The sequence below is a fragment of the Numida meleagris genome, chromosome 26 (genome assembly GCF_002078875.1).
Source record: "Numida meleagris isolate 19003 breed g44 Domestic line chromosome 26, NumMel1.0, whole genome shotgun sequence".
NCBI lineage: Eukaryota > Metazoa > Chordata > Aves > Galliformes > Numididae > Numida > Numida meleagris.
In genome coordinates, this window is record NC_034434.1 from 3,355,493 (window position 1) to 3,375,184 (window position 19,692).

Here is a 19,692-nt window from a genome sequence, read left to right on the forward strand (position 1 = left end):
GGGGGATGCAGGGGGAGAGGGGGGGCTCGTGGAGCCGGAGCTGGGGATGCGCGCGTCTGCACTGGTTGGGGGGGTTACGGATTCTGAAGTGGGGTTGAAGCAGCGCAGCTGCAGATGTGCGCGTCTCCCAGCCCCTGCCCTCTCCCCGCTGTTGCTGCGCCCATTGAACGCGCGCTGCTGGCTGGGTTTTGCAGCAGCCGCCCCGCAGCGCCCCACGGGGCGATGCTACCATTACAGGGCGCCGTTATTTCCCCGTTTTATTATTATTTTTCTCTGCTCGTTCCAGCGAGCAGTGACCCAATGTCATCTAAAGGCTTGCACCCGCGTTCCCGCTACTTTTATTCTCATTCGCCCCCCGCCCCTCCCTGCTATTTGCTGGAAATGCACGGACCTCAGCCCCGCAGCCGTCCCCAAGCGCAGAGGATGCTCCAAAACCCAAAGTTTTCCCTTCGCCTTCTAAAATCCTCTAAAGCCTCCCGACCCTGAGCCGACGCCGCGCGGATTTGCCTTTCGCAGCTGCTGCCTCCAGAAGAAAAGTCTTTAAACCACTGTAATAACGTGGGCAAGATTCCTGGTTATTTACCAGAGAGATCCTGCTCTGCGGCGACAAATAATCGCTGCCGAGTCCCGAGAGCAGAAGGGGTGGGTGCAGCACCTTGCACCTCGTGCACGCCTCGTGCAAGCCTCGTGCACACCCTGCTCGGGTTGCACCAGCACCCGGCATCGCTGGTGCTGGCAGTGACAGGAGCAGGGTGCGCTTTGCTGCGAGGAAAGTCTCGCACCCCTCAGCTCATCGCAGCCACTGCCAACAGCTGGATGCTGCAACGCACTGCAGGGCTGCACCGCTCCCCTCTGCATCCAGCCCTGAGCCAAGCACCCTTTGCATGGACAGGGGCTGCAGAGCGGGACCCCCCGGTGCTGCCCTCCCGGCCCCGCAAAGCCAGGCCAGGGGGCTGCAGCTCAGGGGCTGCTGCTTCTCCTTATGCAGCTCGATTTCTTTCTGCTGAGATGGTCTGGGAGCTGTCGCCTCCACCCCACGGGGAGGCGTCTAGTTGGAGATGATATAGGATTTCTTCCTGCAGCTGCTCCGCGCTCACCCTCCCCTGTGCCTTTTTCCCATAAAAGGGACAGTTTTCAGTGGGAATGCACGGCTGCTCCGGCAGACCCTGGGCTGGGGGTTGCTCCTCCCCATCGCTGCACCGTTGGGGCATGGGGTTGGGTGTCCCTTCTGCAGATCTTTGGGCACTGAGGGAGAAAGGAAACCCTGGGAATGGGCAGCCAGGGGACATCCCTGCGGGGATGTGGGCACCAAGCCCAGTAGCACTGAACTCTGGGAGCACCAAACCCGGGGAGCCCAGACCTCTGGGAGCACCTGACCCATGTGCAGCCCCTGTGCAGCGCTGCGGTGTGCACTGGGACAGAGCTTCAGCCCCTTGCTGCCTCTGCTCCTCCTGCCCCACAGCCCTGCCCATCCCAGCCCTCACCCGGGCAGCAGTGGGAGACCTCCACCCCAGCAGCTGCCCCGCACCGCCCTGGCTCTGAGCATCCCCATCCCACTCAGGTCGGGGCTGGCTCTGGCTGAGCACCGACCTCCCCCACGGCAGCAGGAAGCTGCAGAGAGCAGGGTGGAGGTCCCCACTGTGTCCCCCGCCTTTAGCAGGGTGAAGCCACGCACCTCACAGCCAGCACACCCACCCCTCCGCCCGCATGCACGGAGACACTGCCTTCATCTCAGCCAACTCAGTGCCAGGGGACCCCCAGCCTGGGGGAGAGGGGCTGCTCCTGCCCATGCCATGCCCCCTATGAGCCCCCCATTGCTCCACCAAATGAGGTGAGTCCTGTCCCCCCCCCCCCCCCCCAATCAGACACCCCTTACCTGGTCCCGCATGCGCTCCTGCTGCCCGCGCAGCGCCAGCGCGTGCTGGGGGTACTTGTTCTTCAGGTGGTCCATGAAGGCGTCCCGCTTGCGCTCCATCTCCGACTTCTGGAGGCCAGTGAGGGCCTCGAGGCTCTGGGCGGCGATGACGGTGTGCCGGCGCTCCGAGGTGTGCACCAGCCCTACGTTGGAGAAGCGCCGTGTGCCATTGCCCAGGGTGCGGTACTCCCGCGGGTACTCGGCATCGTCGGCCGAGATCATGTGGGCGCTGGTCCTGTCGGGATCTGCACGGGGAGGGAGAGCAGAGCGGGGTGAGGGGCGGTCCCGGGTGGGTTTGGGGCGCTGCGATGTGGGGATGGGGCACGGGGTGGTGTTAAATGGGGCTGAGCGCGGCTGGGTGCGGGGCCATCCCTCGGTGGGATGCAAGCGGTGGGGTGGGGAGGGGTGTGGGGTTTGTCCCCCTGTGATGGTGGGGGAGGGAGGGGGTCGGGCAGGGCTGGGGGCTGCAGGGGGGATAGAGGGGCGGGGTGCTACCGAGACCCCAACATTGGGGTTGAAACATGGAGTGAACAGCGCTGGGGCACCAAAACGGCACAGACGAGACACACGAGCCGGGCACTGCCCCGCGGCACAGACAGACAGAGGGACACAGACACATGGACAGACCAAAAAAGAAAATGAAAGGTGGGCTGGGGAGGCTTGCATCGTCCCGTCAGTGCTGCACCGTGCTGCTGCCTGCAGCTGGAGACCCCCCCAACCCATTCCAGCCCCTGCAGAGCGCAACCCTGGGCAGCGGGTGCCGGCAGCGCTCATCCCTTCACCACCACGGCCCCTTCGTTAGCATCACCCCGTGACTTTAATTCCCAGGGAAGCCATGCTGGGCTCACACGCACCACAAGTGTAACTCATGCCTAGAAGTCCCCGTGTGCTGCCAACACCCCTCACCCACTCAGTGGCCGCCCGACCCAGTGGCACCCAGCCCCATCCGTCCCAGCGCCGCCTGTGAGCTCAGGGACCTCGTGCTGCTGAGCCCACGTCACCCCACGGCCACCAGCTCCACCATGGCCACCACAGCTCGGCAACCTGCAGCACTCCTGCTGCGGGAATTCACCGTCGTAAGGCTTCCCTTTCGCTCCCATTTAACCTTGATTCATTATTCATCTCCTTCCTTTTCCCCCTTCCTTCCCCGGCTCCTGCTAAGCAAATCATAGAGAGCTTTTCCTTTTCCCTTAATTATTTATCAGCCCGACGTATCAGCTTTATAACGGGTGATTGTGTTATTAATGTAGGACAGGATTCCTGTCTGTGCTGCCGACACCACTCGGCTGCTCAAGGTCATACAGAGGGGTTTGCTCTGAGTTGGGCAATGACACCAACGCAGCCCCCAGCAAAAGCCTTGGGGACACCAAGGCCCTGGGACACCAAGGCCCTGGGACACCAAGGCCCTGGGACACCCTTCCTCGTACAACGACCGAATCTGAGCAAGCTCTGCAGCTCCTGATCCATCCCACCGTCACCCCTGCATGGTGGTCATGTGCAAAATGCCCTCAGACCCCCAAGGGACGATGTCACCGGGGAGGTGACCGCTGGGTATGGCACTGCCTGTGTGCGCCCGTCCCTTCGTGCGACAGCCCCCAAACCACGCTGCTCGCTGAGGGTGTGCTATGGGGCAGCGCATGCCTCCTGCCCTCAGCTGCTCACAAAGTGCTTGCTGGGGGGCAGAGCAGTGGAGATGTACAGGGGCTGCACCCAGCATCCAGAACCCTGCATCCAGAACCCAACACCCAGAACCCAACACCCAGAACACAACGTCTAGGACTTGGCATCCAGAACCCAGTACTCAGAATCCAACACCCAGAACTCAGCGTCTAGAACTTAGCATCCAGAACCCAGCGCCCAGAACCCAGCACCCATCCCAGCCACACTCCTGCCTCTTTCCCACCCTCCTCCCGGTGCTGAGCCGCACATCAGCATGCAGCTCCCTGCTCCCTAATTACACGCTCCGGGAGCGGAACGCGCCAGCTCGCTGTCTCTCTGCGACTGCTAAAGAGGATGATTTGAAAAGCCCTGCACAATCTGCACCGGGGTCAGAGCAGAGCTGGGAGCTGACGGGGGCTCTTCCACCTCCGGCTGCGCTGCATCCGCTCCCGCACCCCTCGCTGGGCTCCAACAAGCACGGGAGCAGGCATCACGAAGGAGGAGATGCTGCAGACCCCGCGTGCACCCTTCCCTACCTCATCCCTCCTCTCCCATCTGTGGGACGGGACGAGCATCCTCCAGCTGTGCTCCCACAGCAGCCTGAACCCCATGGGAAATCCTGGAAGCCCCCCCCTCCGGGCAGCAGGGTTCATCCATCCCTCCTCCTTACCTGGCGGCGCTGGGCTCCCAGCAGCGCTCAGCCGTCACCTCCAGGAGAGCAGCGGGTTCTGGGGGGGCACCGGTGCCCCACAATGCTGTGATGATGCTCCCCAGGTCTGGGGGCTTTGCCACCAGCCCGCAGCCGCTCTCTGCCAGCTCCCTGCTCCCTCACCGGGGGCTGGGGGTGGGAGAGGCCCCCAAAATCCTGCCCTGTGCCCCGTGAGAGTCGCGCCGAGGTGGGCGTCCGGCCGGGTGGTCCGCCCCGATCCCCCCGCCCGCAGCGTGGCGGGGGGTTTATCAGAAAGAGGATCTCTCAAACACAGTTTATTACTGCAGTTTCATAAATCTTCATGAAGCAGCCGAGCTCACGCGGGCCGTGAAAGCCGTGACAGTTAGCAGAGCATGAAAAATAGTCCGAGAAAGCAATTGTACCAAACGGGGAGAGGGGAGGGGAAGGAGAGATTACGGCTGGGGAGAAAGGGAGGCAGAAGAATAGAAACCCTCGGAGCAATGCAGCTCCCTGCACCCGGCCATTAGGGCAGCGGGGAGATGCGCTCGCCTTCCCCGAAACGCCGCAGCCGTTGAGCTGCAAACCGCTGCTGAGCGCAGCACGCGAGGACACGGCCCGGAGAGCCCCGTGCTGCAGTAACCCCTTCCCTGCCACGCTGCTGCAGGGCTCTGGGATGCAACCATGGGGGAAGGGCGGCGGGAGGTGGTGCTCCTTGGGATGTGCTCAGCTCAGCCAAGCACCCATGCTGGGATGGGGTCATGGTGGTGACATCGGGACCTGTGCTATGGGACCTGGTGAACACGGCCAAGGTGCACTACGAGCTGCACCAGGTGCTGGTGTCCCACAGAGCACGAAGCTCAGGGCACAGCTCTGTCCAGGACATACCCTGGCTTCTCTCCAGCAGTCATTCCCTACCCGGCATTTTGCTGCCAGGACACCAATTAAAAGGGACACCCCCCACAGCAACCCCTGGCCCCAGTTTGGCACTGTGCACCCGCAAAGCCTCAGCCCCAGCTACCAAAGCTGTGCCTGCTGGGTGCACCTCTGCACGGCTGGGGGGCTGGGGGGGGCTTGGCAACAGCTCACCCAGTGCCAAAGTGTGAGATGAGGGCTCTATGTGCCCATGTGGCACTCCCCCGTGGGGCTGTCCCGGCACATGAACATCACAGCAGGAGCGCTGCACGCCCTCCCCGTGCCTCCCAGAGGCCTCGTGCAGAGCAATATGAGGAGTGAAAGCTCACGGACGGCTGTGCTGAAAGCTTCCACGCGATCTGCTCGCTCCTGGGCTGATGGAGACCCAGCGTGGGGCACAGAGTGCCCACCCCGGCACAACCCCTGCCTGTGGCACAGCTGTCCCAGCGGTGGCAACGCCACTTCCTTACCCCCAGGGGTCCCCCCCCCAAACAGTGCAGGCCCCCACTGGGTCATTCTCTCTCCATTAAAGTGGATCCAAGGGAGACAAAACACCAATCACTGACCGCTTCGTCGGGAAGTTCCCAGCCCTGCTCCGCCGGCACCGTGCCAGGACACCCCATGGGCCGGCAGCGCATGGTGCCCGCAGCGCCGGATGTGTCCCTGCAGACTCAGCCCTGCCTGTTTCCCAGCTGTGATGTGCCCTGGCCACCACCGCTGCCAAGAAGCCAGGAAGCAATGCAGGATCCATCCGGGCACCGAGGAGGGGGGACGATGGTGGCAGCCATGCCCCGGCTTGGGCTGGCACTCGGCGCTGTGCTGGCACACGGCGCTTTGCTCTGGAAGCGGGGACACGAGCGGCTCGATTCCCATGTCACTGTCATACCCAGAGCTGAGGGAGAGAGCCCATCTGGCCAGCCCTGCGAAAAGCAGCAGCTCCTTCCCACCACGTCGGGCGTCATCACACCCACGTGCACATGGAGATGGGAAGTGCGTGCACCCTGCTCCCCCGGCCACACGCTTCGTGCCGGGTACCAGCAGCAGCGCATCCCTCCGTCCATCAGGGCCATGAGCTGGGCTGTGGGGACACAGCCCCTGGCCCTGCCCGCACCACGTGCTCCTCTCCCAGCCCTCCTCCTCCCCACGCTGTCTCGTCGGCTCAGCATCTCCCTACGAGCTGTTCCCACCCTTGTCCCAGCTCTCCTCACGGCCACACGGAGCTGCCCTTGCTTCCCTTGGCGGCGAGGGAAAACAAGCGGGGAGGGTGAGCTCATGGAGGATGCGCGATGCACGAGGATGAGTCACGGCCAGCGGAGCTGGGCAAAGCTTCCCTCTGCTGCCAGCTTCCACCCTGACCCTTGGCAATGGGCCGGAGCTGGAGGCATCCCCTGAGCAGCGCTGCCCAGGGAAGTGGGGAGGCACAGCACTGTGGCTGGGGGAGATGCCAGCAGCTCGGGGACCAGATAAAAATACAATAGGAGTGGAGGGGGCTCTCACGGCGCAGATATATGGCACGTGGGGGTCTCCTCTCCCACTCACATGGCAGCAGTTTGAGGCGGTGCAGTGGGGATGGGATGAGCTCATGTGGCTCCAGCCAGATCACAGCCTGGGGGAGGCATAGGACTGAAGAGGGACTGGCCCATCCAGAGGGGGCAAACGCGGAGTGCATGGGTCCGGCTGCCAGCGGGGATACAGAGATGCAGAGGGGTCAAACCCCAGGTGGGAGAAAAGGGAAAGCACAGACAGAGCCGCTTGATTTGGGTGTACATCTCCTGAAAGGACCCGGAGCTTCCCAGCTCTCGGCAGCTCTGTCTCACTCCCACCGCCGTGCTGAGCCAGGCGTGGGGCAGTGACTCACCGCGTCGTGCAGCAAAGCGCTGCCAAACCACCCCCCCCACCGGGACCCCATGCACAGCTTGGGGAGAGACAGCAGGGGGATGAACCCGAGGTTGTGCAGGACCTGAGCACCCAAACCCCCGCAGAGCTGAGGTCTTCATCGCCCCTTTACATCTGCACCACTGCAGGAGTGCTGCAGGGCCGGGGCGCAGCATGGGTCCCACCGCTCCGACTTCAGCTGCTCAGGCAAATTGCTCTGGAAATCAATTCCAATCTATCAGGCATCAGGAAAGCGATAAACTGCCCCTCAAGACACCAAATCGATGCTTCCTCTTAGCCCGGAGCAGAGCAGGGGGTGGGGAGCGGGGGGCCAGGGTCCTGCTGCAAATGGGAGGGAAGGAAACAGCCCGCCTGGCTGGAGGGAAATGACCCCAAAAGGAGGGCAGGGGCAGGGTATCCAGCTCCCACCCCATCCGTGCCCCACCTGGCACCAGCACATCCCTGCTCCTCTGCCCAGCACCCCCCTTTCCCAGCAGTTAGATGGGTTTTAGGTACAGAAGGAGAAAAGGAAGAGGATAAGGAGTGGCTTTGGGAGGAAGGGAGGAATCCCCAACAGAGCGGCAGACCCGCAGAGAAGCAGCGCTCTCCATAAGGAATCACTGGGAGACACAAGACCTCAGCTGAGCCCCGTGGCCAGGGATTGGGGTGGTTCCTTGCTGGCATCTCTGCGAGCAGACTCATGGCTTTGGAGGCAGCCAGGAGCACGGGGGGGGGGGGAGAAGAGGCTGGAGGGAAACACACCGAGATCAAAAATCAATTCCAGGCAGAACCACTCCTTCCTCTAACGAGACACCGAGCGAAGCCGCTGAGCAGAGCAAGGCCACCGCGATTGCTTTGGTGACAGCAGAAATGAGGATGAACAGCGCACGGGCAGCAGCGAGGTGGCAGCCTCAGGACACGGCAGTCCCCGGTGTCACCCATCCCAACGCAGCGGGATGGCTGCAGGACCCCCCTGCTCTGCGTGGTAGCCAAGAGCAGGGTGCTGTGATGCGTGGGGCTGCACCCTTATCCTGCAGATGGGAAGGGCAGCATCGCCGTTCCAGCTTGGAAGCGGAGGCAGGATTTGACCAGAGAGCTCGCAAGCAAAGGTGGAAACGAAATGCAACAGGTTGCTGTAGAAGGAGGCAAAAAGATGGGACAAAGCCACCGCAAAGGGGAGCACGGTCGTGCACTGCACCAGGCCCGGGGTTGTGCAGAATGCGCTGGGTGCAGTTTTTCAGGCAAGTTAATCACTTCCTCTAATCTGCTGCCATTAGTGCAGTCATGCTAACCGCTCGCTCGCTGATGGGAGGCCGGAGCTGCCTGACAAGAGCTTCGATGGCACGCTGCACCTCATCAAAAGCAAATCCATCTGGAAGAGCACAGCGGGAGCAAGGGGGGGGCCGCCCCCTCCCGCACCCCAGCACGGAAGCAGGGCTCTGGGTGGAGCCACGAAGGGGAAGAACTCAAATCAAACCCAAAGCCCCTCCAGACCTTGCCCTAGAGCCTGCGAGCAGGGACTTGAGGCAGAGCCATCAAAGCTTTCAGCTCTGGGGGGGCAGGGGGGGGAACACGGAGCCTGGCACAGCTCCTGCATTGGCACAAGGGCACGCAGCTCCTCCGAGGAGTTGGCTCCTGCTGTGATCAGTGCTGGCAGCAGCACAGCCCGGAGCCCAGCCGTGCCCAGAGCACCACGTGGGAATCGGGCATTTGGGGATCCTGAGCCTCTTTGCACAGAGCTGGGGCGATGCTGCGTGGGGAAGGGGGAAGGTGGGAAAGCTATTTTTGTGTTACAGAGGGGCTCGGGAGCAATGCTCCAGACGGGGAGGGGAGGACAGCCCCTATTTATAAGCACGCGGGAGCACGTAGGTGGTTGGTCACAGCCTGCTCCGCCAGCCCGGTTAGTCACAGCGAGCTACGAGTCAGAAACACTGGGAAAAACACACAGATCTACGCCGAAAGCCTCGTCAGTGCCAGCAAGCGCACCCATCAGCTGAATAACCAGGGGAGCTCTGCCAGAACAGACGCCCTGGGCACACGGAGGGATGCAGCTGGGCCACGTCCTGCTGCTGGTGGTCCCCATGGGGCTCCCCAGAGCCACCGTCACCCCACAGTGCACCGCGTCCAGCCACGGGATGAAGGCACCGCAGTGTCCCCCCCCCCAAGGAGCACCCCCACATCCAGCAGCAGATGCCACCCATCCCTCTTCCATCCCCGACCCAGCGCGGCGCTGCGTCCCTCCCGGCCGCTCCGAGCCCTTCCACCAGCGCCCGCCCGCAGCTGTCCATGCAGCGCGGTGTACTCAAGCAAAAGGAGGGCACAGCAGCTGCCTGCAGCCCCACGTCCTCCCAGCAGCGCCCAGCATCCCGCCCGGCCCATCCCAGCATCGCCGCCGGGCACACCTCCCCTCCTCCCCACCCCCCCACATCCCCGCTCCGTACCCACGAGCAGCGCTGTCAGCCTGCGGTCCCCGGGCTCCGAGGCTCTGTCCTGCTCCCGCAGCCGAGGGGAAGCGCCCGAGGGATGCTTCGCCCAGCGAGGAAGCATGGTGGCACCCGGGCAAAGGAGGAACCGGGAGACGGCACCAAAATCTGCGCGACAAACACACGCATCGCACCGCATACGTTTCAAGCCGATTCAACGCGGTTTCACGAAATCGCTCGGCGTTTCGAGCAACGCGTCCTCTCCGTCAGGTTCAATCCAGGGAGACGGATCGGGTTGCGTTGGCCCCGCTCGCGTTAATTAAACGCGGGAGCGGCTCGTTACGAAACGCGCACGCAGCGAAGGCGAGCAGCGAGGTGCGCTGCCACCCACCCCATCCGCGGCACTGACCTCGAGGAGCCCCGCACGGAGACCGCCCGGCGACGCCGCTTTACATCGGAGCGACGGAGAGGAGCCGCCGCGGTGACACCGCTCCCTCGCAGGGCTCAGCTGCCACCACGCTCCCGTCCCCGCCGGTCCCCGCTGCCGTCCCCAGCTCCATCTCGGCGGCTGACGATCGCTGCCCCAGTTTCGGTGCCAGCGGCCATCGCATCCTCCCGGCTCGGCGCCAGCGCTGCGCTCACATCCTCTCTTGCCCCGGGAACTTGCCCCGCTGCCCGGCTCTGTTCCTCTGCTCCGCGCTGTTATCTGTCTGCCTTTCCGTCTGTCTGTCTCTCTTGCTCTCTTTTCCGGCTCAGGCACTTCAAAGCTCCCCGTGGGTCTCTGGGTATTATTGTTATTTATTTATTTTATTTTTTTTTCATCCTCTCGAAATGTCAGCGTGCCCCCTCAGATGCATCACATGGGCTGCAGCCAGCAACCACTGCACATCCGTGCACGGCGCCGACGCCGTCAGCCCGTGGCGTGCCCCTCCTTGCGCACGGGTTCCTGCATGGTCTGCACCCCCGGCGCGGGGAGGGGGGGACACCAGCAGAGCCCCCACCTGCCCTGCAAAGCCACAGACAGCCACCGAGCAGCACCCGCGCACTGATCACCGGCGATTAAAGGCAGAGCCCTGCAGCCCCCAGGCAGCGGCAGCGGCAGCAGCAATGTGCTGCGCTCCAGCACCAGCCCCGCTTACAGAGCAGCGCAGCCCAAAGCCGCGTTCTCCACCTGCCAGGAGCGCGAACCATCTAGCAGCAAACGCCGTGCCCCCAGCACTGCTGCGAGCAGCCCGCTTGGCTTGGCACGGCTCTGACACCCACCCGTGCGGATCGGCTGATGGAAATCAACCCCAGGCAGCTGCCCGCTGCCACACGGCTGCTTTCTGCACAGCCCCCCGGGCAGCCACAGAGTGAGGGATTGCTTCCAGCCTCCGCAGCGGGGACACGGTGGGGATGTGGCAGCCTGCAACGTGTGCACAGCGTGGGGTCAGAGCTGGGCAGTATCGCCCTGCTTGGCTGCTCCCTCCTCACCTCCCATCCCGTGGCTTTTCCAGGGCAGGGAAGCTGCTTTCCGAACCCACCCTTTTTCCTCCTTCCCCCATTCCTGGTCTTTCTCCCCATTGGTCCTGGTGCAGGGGTGAGGGTTAGGGTTATCAGCATCACCAGCATCCCAAAGGCTCTCATGAACTTATAATTGTGAAAGCTCACCCCATACAACCCAAGAGGCAAAGCCAGCCGGTGGGGGCTACAGCACCAGGAAACCCTTCCCCAAAGACACACAGCGGGGTTTTATCTCATTTTGCAGATGGGGAAACTGAGGCGTGGACAGAGGGTGCAGCACTGCCCAGGGCCTTGGCAGAACGTGGTGTGGGAATCCTGGCCTCTGGGCTGAGATGCCCCACATCGCCTCCATCCCAGCTGGGACCCAGAGGTCCTGCTGCCCCCCTCCCTATGGGGAAGTGTCCTGGACATAGCACAGGGACATGAAGCTGAAGGTGTGGGGGCACCAGGAGGGTGCAGAGGTGGGAGGATGCTGCACTGGGAAGGCAAACGCGGTCACCACTTGCAGTGAGGATTAATTGTTCTTCCCACTGATCCCTGAAGCCTGGCTTGCACCCGCAGCCGTGCTGCAGGGAGGGCAGGAGGAAGGGGTGACCTTTGAATTCTGATTGCTCTGCTAATGAGAAGCAAATAAGCATTAGTGCAGCTGGAGAGCAGCTCGGAAGGGGCCGCCTGCAGAGCGGGTGGACGCCTGGTCTGAAATCCAAAAGTCCCCACTTTGGGACTTCCCAAAGCCCTCGCTTCTCTGCAGTGCAGCCCTGAGCTGGCAGCGCGGTGGCATGAGCTGTTGTGTGCCCAAAGAGCCTGCAGCAGCGTGACACCTTGGCCTTACCAGGGCTGTGAGCATCTGCATGCAGCAAGGCAGCTCCAGGGGGAGGCTGGTAAAAGCAGCTCACACCTCGGGGCGAGGCGCCTGCATTTGCACATGTGATGCCAGACACGGATTTGCCATCAGGGGCTCTCCCAGGAGCTGTCACCAGCTCCCAGATGGGGACAGGGGACGAATCCGAGCCCTACAGCAGCCGCTGGGGCTGGCAGGAGTGGGGGCTGGGCGCAGTGAGGTCTGGGCACAGTGGGGTCTGTGTGCAATGGAATGTGGGAACAGTGGGGTCTGGTCACAACAGGGTCAGGGTGCAGCAGAAACAGGGCGCAGTGGGGGGTCTGGGTGCAATGGGGTCTGAAGCAATGGGGTCTGGGCCCAGTGGGGCCTGGGTACCGGCTCCCTGTGCTCCCCCTCCTGATCCCTGCATCTGTCTGCTCCACAGACCCACTCCTGCTCCTCACAATGCCTGTGCACAGCCCCAGCACAATGAAACCCCGCTCTGCTCCGACGCTGCCGGCCATGGCACGACCAGCGCAGCGCTCCCCGGGCACTGCAGCCCCTTTCACCCCACGACGGGAGCGAGACAGCAAGGCTTTGTGTCTGCCCACACACAGCACAACGGCGGCAGTGAGCTTGCAGTCTATCCAGCAATATTCGTGCATGCGGTGCCCTAACACGCCCAGCACAGTGGGCTCATTGTGCGTCGTGCAACGAGCAGATAGCGGGCGCCGATGCAAGTGCTCCAATGCTCGGGGAGGAGCTGGACTTGCCCCCATCCATCAGCAAAGAAGGGTTAACCAGCAAGGGAGCCACACTGAAGGCCTCGCAAAAAAGCAGAGAGAAAAGCTGCAGGCAGCTGGATGCCCGTGCGTGGCCTTTGCTCAGCACCACATGCGTGCCACGCGGGGCTGTGGAGAGACATTTCAGCCCATGGGAGAGGATGTGACCCATTGCCGGGGTGATCGAGAAGTTCACGCTCTTCCCTGGAGCAAATAGTCTGCATGAGCAGACAGACAGACGGACAGATGGATGGATGGGAGGAGGTGGACAGCCCTCCCCTGCTCACATCTCGGCACAGCAGCGAGGGCGAGGGACGTGGTGGGCAATGAGACCTAAGCATCCCACCAGGAAACCCTTTCCCTTCCTGGTGCACAAAGTGAAGTGAAGCTCAGCACGCAGCAATGCCCCAGAAATGGCAGAAAAGCCAAAGAGAGGGTGTGAGCTCTGCCCAAACCAGAGAGGCAAATGATCCCAGCTGTGGGGATGTGACCACGAGGCCAGGCTTCACCCAGCCCCTGGGGCAGGTGGGTGCTCGGGGTGGGGAGGGGGGCAGAAATGCCGTTCCTTTTTCGGAGGCATCATACCAGCAGATGTGTCATGTCTGCTGCTCTCAGAAACGGGGAGGAAGCCAGAATGAAGGGGAAGAGAAAAAAGAAGAAGAATTAAAAAAAAAAATCCATCGGAGACCTCTCGACATCGCGTGGCTAAACGCGTTTTCACAGCCGAAGGGCCGGGGAGCGTAATTTCTTATTAGACCCAGCCAGCTGATAGCTGATAAGTCCTTAAGGAAGAAAGACTCCTTAAACCCCGTGGGGAACCGGAGCGCTCCGAGGTGGCTCCGCATCCCTGCAGGAGCGGATCCGTGGGGCTGCGCTGCCGACAACATCTGTGGGGCTGGCACGGCGCTGCCACGGGTGCGCCGATGGGCGCCGGGCTGTGCCAAGCGCTGCCAGGTGGGGCTCAGGGAGGACTTGGCACTGGGCAAGTGCAGCCTCCCACGGGCTCCGTTGTGCTCGGCTCTGCTCGCGGAGCCCAAGCTGTTCGCGGCAGCCAGAGCCACCTGGGGAAGCGGCGAGCGGGAGCTCGGCCCCGTCCCGCTGCCTCCTGCGGCGCAGCTCCCAGCCGGCGCGGTGGCAAGGCACCAAGCCCTGCAGCGCGGCTCCCTTTGCTCAGTTTGCTGAGCACAGATGCTGCCAACCCTGCTCTGCGAGACGGGAACGATGAGAGGAGCCCCAGCACTTGGTGGAGGGGAGGGGGTGGGGGTGGGGGGGGGCACAGGAGATGCGCCCTTTGCTGTCTCCACCTTCCTCGTTTTTCCAAGCGCAATCCCCATCTGAGAGCGGCCCCGGGGCCACGGCGCATCCCCGCTCGCAGGGACACTCGGACACACGTCACACGCCACGTGCTCGGTGGCACTGAGTGCCTGCAGCCACCGGTGGCCAAGCGGTGGCGGTGACATGGGACGTGACACGCTGCCAGGGCGGCACGGCGCGATCTGATGGCCGCAACAAGAGCGCGTCTGTCCTTCCCTGGGAAAGAAGGGGCCCCGTGGAGGGACAGAAGTGACAGAGCTGGGATGGAGCAGCACACGGGGGGGTTGGCAGCCCCGTGTCCCGTGTCCTCAATGCCTGGGGGTCCCCCAGGGCCCCGTACGCCTCCCCCCACCCTGTCCCCATGAAGTGCCATCGTTGGCTCTGATTTAAGCCGGAACGCCGTTAGCTACAGTGCTATTACCACCGCCGAAAACGATATCTAAATGGCATTTCCCCACTGCTCCACTTCTATTTCTGCGCTCTTTACCCATTTGTAAACTGCAGGAGGGAACAATTTAAGGCATCTGAGTGAAAAGTTTAAATTAACAATTTACAAATAGCTTAATTGAGGTCCTGGTCTCTCCCTTCCCAAGCAGAAGCCGCTAAACGATTCTGAATCATTCCCAGTTGTTGGTTCTTGGCAGCATCGCGCTCTGCCCCACGGCGGGTCTCAGCCGAGGCAATGGGATCTGGGTTTGTGCCCCAGCCCCACGAGTGCCCCCCAGGAGCTGAGCCCGGGGGGTGGGATGCAGACCCCCCAGCAGCCCCTGCCTCAGGGTGGGCTCCGCCTGCAGCCTCACGTTTCTCCAACCGCCCGCTGGCAGCCAAGGACACTCACGTCTGCATCAAACTGCTCGGCTCCCGGTCTAATTCTGGCACATCAGACAGTAATTATAGGTGCATCACCGGCGCTGACAAGTCTGCAGCCCATCAGCACAGCACCTGTCAGGGCTGAGACGCAGACGGAGCGCGGGGAGTGGGGCCGCGGTGCTCCCAGTTCAGCTGTAGGGGCAGCTCGGGGACCCCCACCGCCCCCAGCACCCCCCATCCTGGTGTTTCTCCCCATTGGTCCTGGTGCAGGGGTCAGGGTTAGGGTTATCAGCATCACCAGCATCCCAAAGGCTCTCATGAACTTATCGTTGTGAAAGCTCATCCCGTACAACCCAAGAGGCAAAGCCAGCCGGTGGGGGCTACAGCACCAGGAAACCCTTCCCCAAAGACACACAGTGGGGTTTTATCTCATTTTGCAGATGGGGAAACTGAGGCGTGGACAGAGGGTGCAGCACTGCCCAGGGCCTTGGCAGAACGTGGTGTGGGAATCCTGGCCTCTGGGATGAGATGCCCCACATCGCCTCCATCCCAGCTGGGACCCAGAGGTCCTGCGGCCCCCCTCCCTATGAAGAAGGGCCATGCTCAGGGGCCTGCGGGTTCTTGGCAGTGGGTGGGGAAGGGGCACCTGCTCCCTGCCCCAGGCTGCAGGATTGCTCCATTGCAGGCAGGCAGCAAAGGGTTGCTCCCAAACAGCTGCAAGCGGGTTCTGCACTCCACCAGCCCAAACTAAGTGGGGCTGGAAGGGAAGCAGCCAAGCCCCCACCTTGGCATGCTCCTGCTATCGCTGTGCTTTGCTGCTGCAGCAGGCAGGGCACCCCTGCTGCCAGCAGTGAGCAGAGGGCAGCGGAGCAGCTCCAGGCCAGCAGCAGCCGGCGGTTGGGAAGTGCAGCCAGCACCGGGGGAAGCTGCAGGATGGAGAAGCAAGAGGGAAATGCGTGCGAGGGAGAAGCAGTCATTTTAATTAAAAGGCAAACGAGTGCGCAGAATATTGACTTAAAGCGCGGAGATATTAAAAAGCCGTTGAGTCCATGAATGATTCCTCTTTGGGGGGAGGTGTGAGATGGGGAGCGAGCGCTCGGACAGCGCGGGCTGCTCCGTCCTGTGCAGGGAGCAGAGGGATGGGGGGAGGAATACGGGGAGGGGTGACCCCACTGAGGGTGACCCTATGTCACGCCGCTGCCCGGACACGATGTGGGACAAAAGGAATCTGCTTTCTGCTGGCTTTTTTTTGGGGCAGCTCCCAGCCAGGGCTCGCAGCTTTTGGGAAGGGGGGAGCTGCCTTTCTTCCCGTGAGACGTGCTCATTAGCGGGCGTCGTTACACAGCCGCGGGGTGACCTCGGTGCTGCCTCCGTGCTCACCCCGGTGAGGATGCGGCTCCTGGGAGCGGGGGCCCTTTCATCTTGTTCAGACAAAGGCAGAAAAGATCTGATAGCTGGAAGCTGGAGCGTCAGAAACACAGACAGGAGACGGCAGATGCGCTAACGGGTCCGGAACAGCCTGCACCGAGGGGCAACCGTCGCTTCCCACCTTTACATCAAGGCAGGGTGCTGGGAAAGACAACCCCCAGCTCAGCCACAAGTGGTGATGCTACTGCAAGAGTCACTGCTGGGAATGCAAAATGCACTGCTGGGAACAAACTGGGTATGGGAAGGGTCCTCTGTGGCCATGGAAAGAGCCCACAGACCCTAGTGAGCCCACAGACCTTACAGAGCCCGCAGACCCTAGTGAGCCCACAGACCCTATAGAGCTCACAGACCCCACAGAGCCCACAGACCCTATAGAGCCTGCAGACCACACTTATCCATCAGACCCTACTGAGCCCTCAGACCTCGCAGACTCCACACATGGCAGCACTTCCCTTCACTCCTCAATATTTAAGCACCTCCAGGCACTGCCCAGCCCCGCTCGAGGGGGTCGGTGGGAGCCGTGGTGACAAGATGATGGGGCTGGATGATCCCCGTGGTCTTTTCCAGCCTTAACAATCCCGTGATTCCTCAGAAGCATCGCTTTAATGCTGCGCTCCCCATGGTGCTGCGTCCATCCCCGCTCAGCACAGCGCTTGCAGGACGTGCGGTTCCACCCCACCTTTCCTCTGCAGCTCCGTGCTGTGCTGCCATGCACTGTGAGCCGGGCTTCCTGCAGCTCTGGGCACCTCCCTGCTCACACAGCACATCCCTCAGATGTGCAGCTCCCCTTCCCTTCAGACCCACACCAGAAACCCACCAGCTCCAGGGCATGTGGGGTGGCCATAGGCGCAGAAAACCGAAGCTGAAGCAGGAGGCGCAGGGAGGGGACGGTGCCCCTCATACAGCCAAGGGGAAGGGGCTCACAGCTCAGGAGCTCTCAGCATCTCCCCCATTTCCCAGGCTGGGACTGATGGGTGCTGCTGCTTTGGGTGCTCTGGTGCACCCTCAGCCCCCCCCTAAATCTCTGCCGAGACGCCGGAACCGTGTCTGGCAATGCGAACACCACCCAGCCCATCAGAGGCCAACAGATGCCACAGAAAGAAAATCTATTCTTAGGACAGACCCAGCAGGGGTTGCTACTGAACAGATTCCACCGCGTTTCCCTCTCACAGTTTCTCCTGTGCCATCCGCTCTCGCACAGCTGGCTCCCAGCGAAGGCACCTGCCTCCTCACCTCACCCCCGCTCCTTCTCCCTGCAGAAACCTCCCCTCCCATCCCAGCAAGGAAAGCCCAAACCCTGCAGGCTGCGGGCTGCGCTGGGGGGGCAACGCCTCCGGCTGCAGGTAACGGTCCCAGCAAAAAGCCCCCACCCCTTGAGGAGAGGGTGGGAGTCAACGTCTCCGTCGGACTCGCTGAGGGCAGCAGGGCACGATGCTTTCCTGCCGGGGGGGGGGGGTTCGGGGGGAGCGGACACGGAACACGAGACAAGCAGGGTGGGCAGGAGCACAGTGCTGGCCCCTGTCCCCGGTACTAACCTGGTGACTTTAAACAGAGGGAACAGAGTCCTGGCTTCTTCCCTCCTGCAATGCGATCGAGCCCTGGTTAGGGACAGGAAAGGAGGAGATTCATGAATGAAGGCGATCCGGGCGGAAAAGTTCGCCGGGGATGGAGGGGAATAAATAAATACATCAGAGCAAGCAAACACACAATGAGTCTGAAACAAAAGAAGAGCAGCAGAAAGTATCTGAGCACGGTGTGGGGCAGGGAGCCGGGCTGCGCCCCATGGATAGGGACCCCAGCATTGCCCCCCACACATGGGAGTGCTGGGATGGGCACGGGGAGGGGCTGTGCAGCCCGGGTTGCTGGGTACGCGTCCAAAACCCCGTGGTCCGTGAATGGATTTCACACCCAGAGTGAGTAAATGATCTTAAAGGCAGAACGGGAGAGAAACAAGAAAGGCGAAAGGAAAGTGGAAAATCCTTCCGAAATGAGCTTGGTTCGTTTGTTGTGATAGCGGCACTTGGGGTTTAATTATTGATGCCGCGTTTTAGAACGTGCCAGGGAATGCTGCGCGGTGAATCTGTGGATGGAACAGCCCCTGCGAGGACAGTGTGGGGCACCCAGAGGCGAGGGGGGGGGAGGGAGATAAGAAAAAAGAGAGGGTCTGGCCCAGCTGTGAAGCCCCCCAGGCCAAGATGCTGCTGCAGGCTGCTCCATGGTTTGGCCCCTGCTTTGGTTCAGGTGACCTCGTGCTGAGGATTTGCCCCCTGAGCCCCTCGGCGTGGAAGGGAGATGACGGGTTGCTTTCATGGGGAGCGGGGCCTGGGAGCTGGGAAGAGCTGAACGTCACCTATGGAGCACCACAACCTTCGCAGGGATGCTGCACTGCCAGGCAGATCCCACAAGGTCCCCAAATCCTGGGGGCAGAGACCGGAGCAGGGCCCGAACCGCAGCCCCAGGGCCCCAACCCATCCCGTTTTGCAAAGACACAGCAAGAGGATCACGCCAGAGTGAACATCAAGGGGGGAGCACGGGTCCCTGTCACCCATCCCAGGTGTCACCGTCGCCCGGTGTGGGGAGAAGGAGCTGCTCTGCACCGCGTGCCCTGCGCATGGCTGGGGCAGGAGGAGGAGGAGGAGGAGGAGGAGGAGGGCAGGGAGCAGTGGCAGCGCCATGCAGTGTCCTTGAGCGTCCTTCAGAGGCTTTGCCTCTCACGCAGCGCAGCAGATGAGGAAGGATTGAAAATCCCAAACTGCTCTCCTCTTTGATTCCCCCCCGACCCGGCACGAAGAGAGTCGAAAAGAAGCGGCGAAGGCGAGAGGGAGGAGGAGGCATGAGGGAGGGGAGGAGGGAGAAGGGGAGTGGGCACTGGGGGATGGGGACACGCTGCTCCCCTCCATCCCACCCTGAGATTGGTGCTCCTGGGGGGGCAGGGCTCCCTGGGAGCTCCCACCTGCCAGGGGAGCGGAGGCAGAGCACGCAGCCAACACGCACACCCCCGGCTGTTCCCAAAGCGCATCCTCACCTCAGCACCGCCACAAACCCCCCAAAGGGACGCACAGCCCGAGCTGGTTCCCTGCAGGAGCAGCTGGAGGAGGGAGAAGGGCAAAGGCCACCCCTGTGCGCCCTGTGGGCACGGTCCGAGCGCAGCCTTCGGCCTCACCATCATCCCCACAGCCCCGTGGGTGCAGGGTGGCAGCACGGACCGGCACCGGGAGGCGGCTGGCGGGTGTGGGAACACGCACCCGCTCTGTTTGGTCTGGGCAATGTGTTTTTAATGAGCCATATAATGTTTTTCAAACGATGTCGGAATCATTCATCCTCCCAAAATGAGACAGATTCCGCATCCTCAGGCAGCGCCGGGGACACCTGTTGCACGGCCGAGCTGGCAGCGCTGCCTCTGCTCCGCCGCTTTCTGGTGGCATCGGGGACATTTAGGTGTGACCCTAAGCGCCACGTCCCCACGTCTAGGAGGGACCCCCCCGCAGGGCTGGCAGGCGCCTGTGCTGTGGGCACTGCCATGCAGCGATGGGCAAAGAGCGCAGGCAGTGCTGGATGACCCCCATGGGGGAACGGCAGGT

General features: G+C 62.4%; 1 protein-coding gene across 8 annotated transcripts in view; it reads right to left on the reverse strand.

Annotated features, from left to right (window-relative positions):
* Nucleotides 1-19,692, reverse strand: part of SRCIN1 (SRC kinase signaling inhibitor 1) — a 52,064-nt gene that overhangs the window by 27,406 nt on the left and 4,966 nt on the right. For 3 of the 8 annotated variants that reach the window (XM_021378113.1, XM_021378112.1, XM_021378114.1), the window contains exons 1-2: nucleotides 9,473-10,213; nucleotides 1,877-2,160 (exon numbers count right to left, since the gene is read on the reverse strand). In XM_021378113.1, coding sequence (XP_021233788.1) covers nucleotides 1,877-2,160; nucleotides 9,473-9,653 — 465 coding nt within the window. In that variant the 5' untranslated portion in view covers nucleotides 9,654-10,213. Of the gene's footprint in view, nucleotides 1-1,876; nucleotides 2,161-9,472; nucleotides 10,214-19,692 lie in introns of those variants that run through there. The other 5 variants (XM_021378122.1, XM_021378121.1, XM_021378120.1 and 2 more) reach the window with 3 other exon arrangements.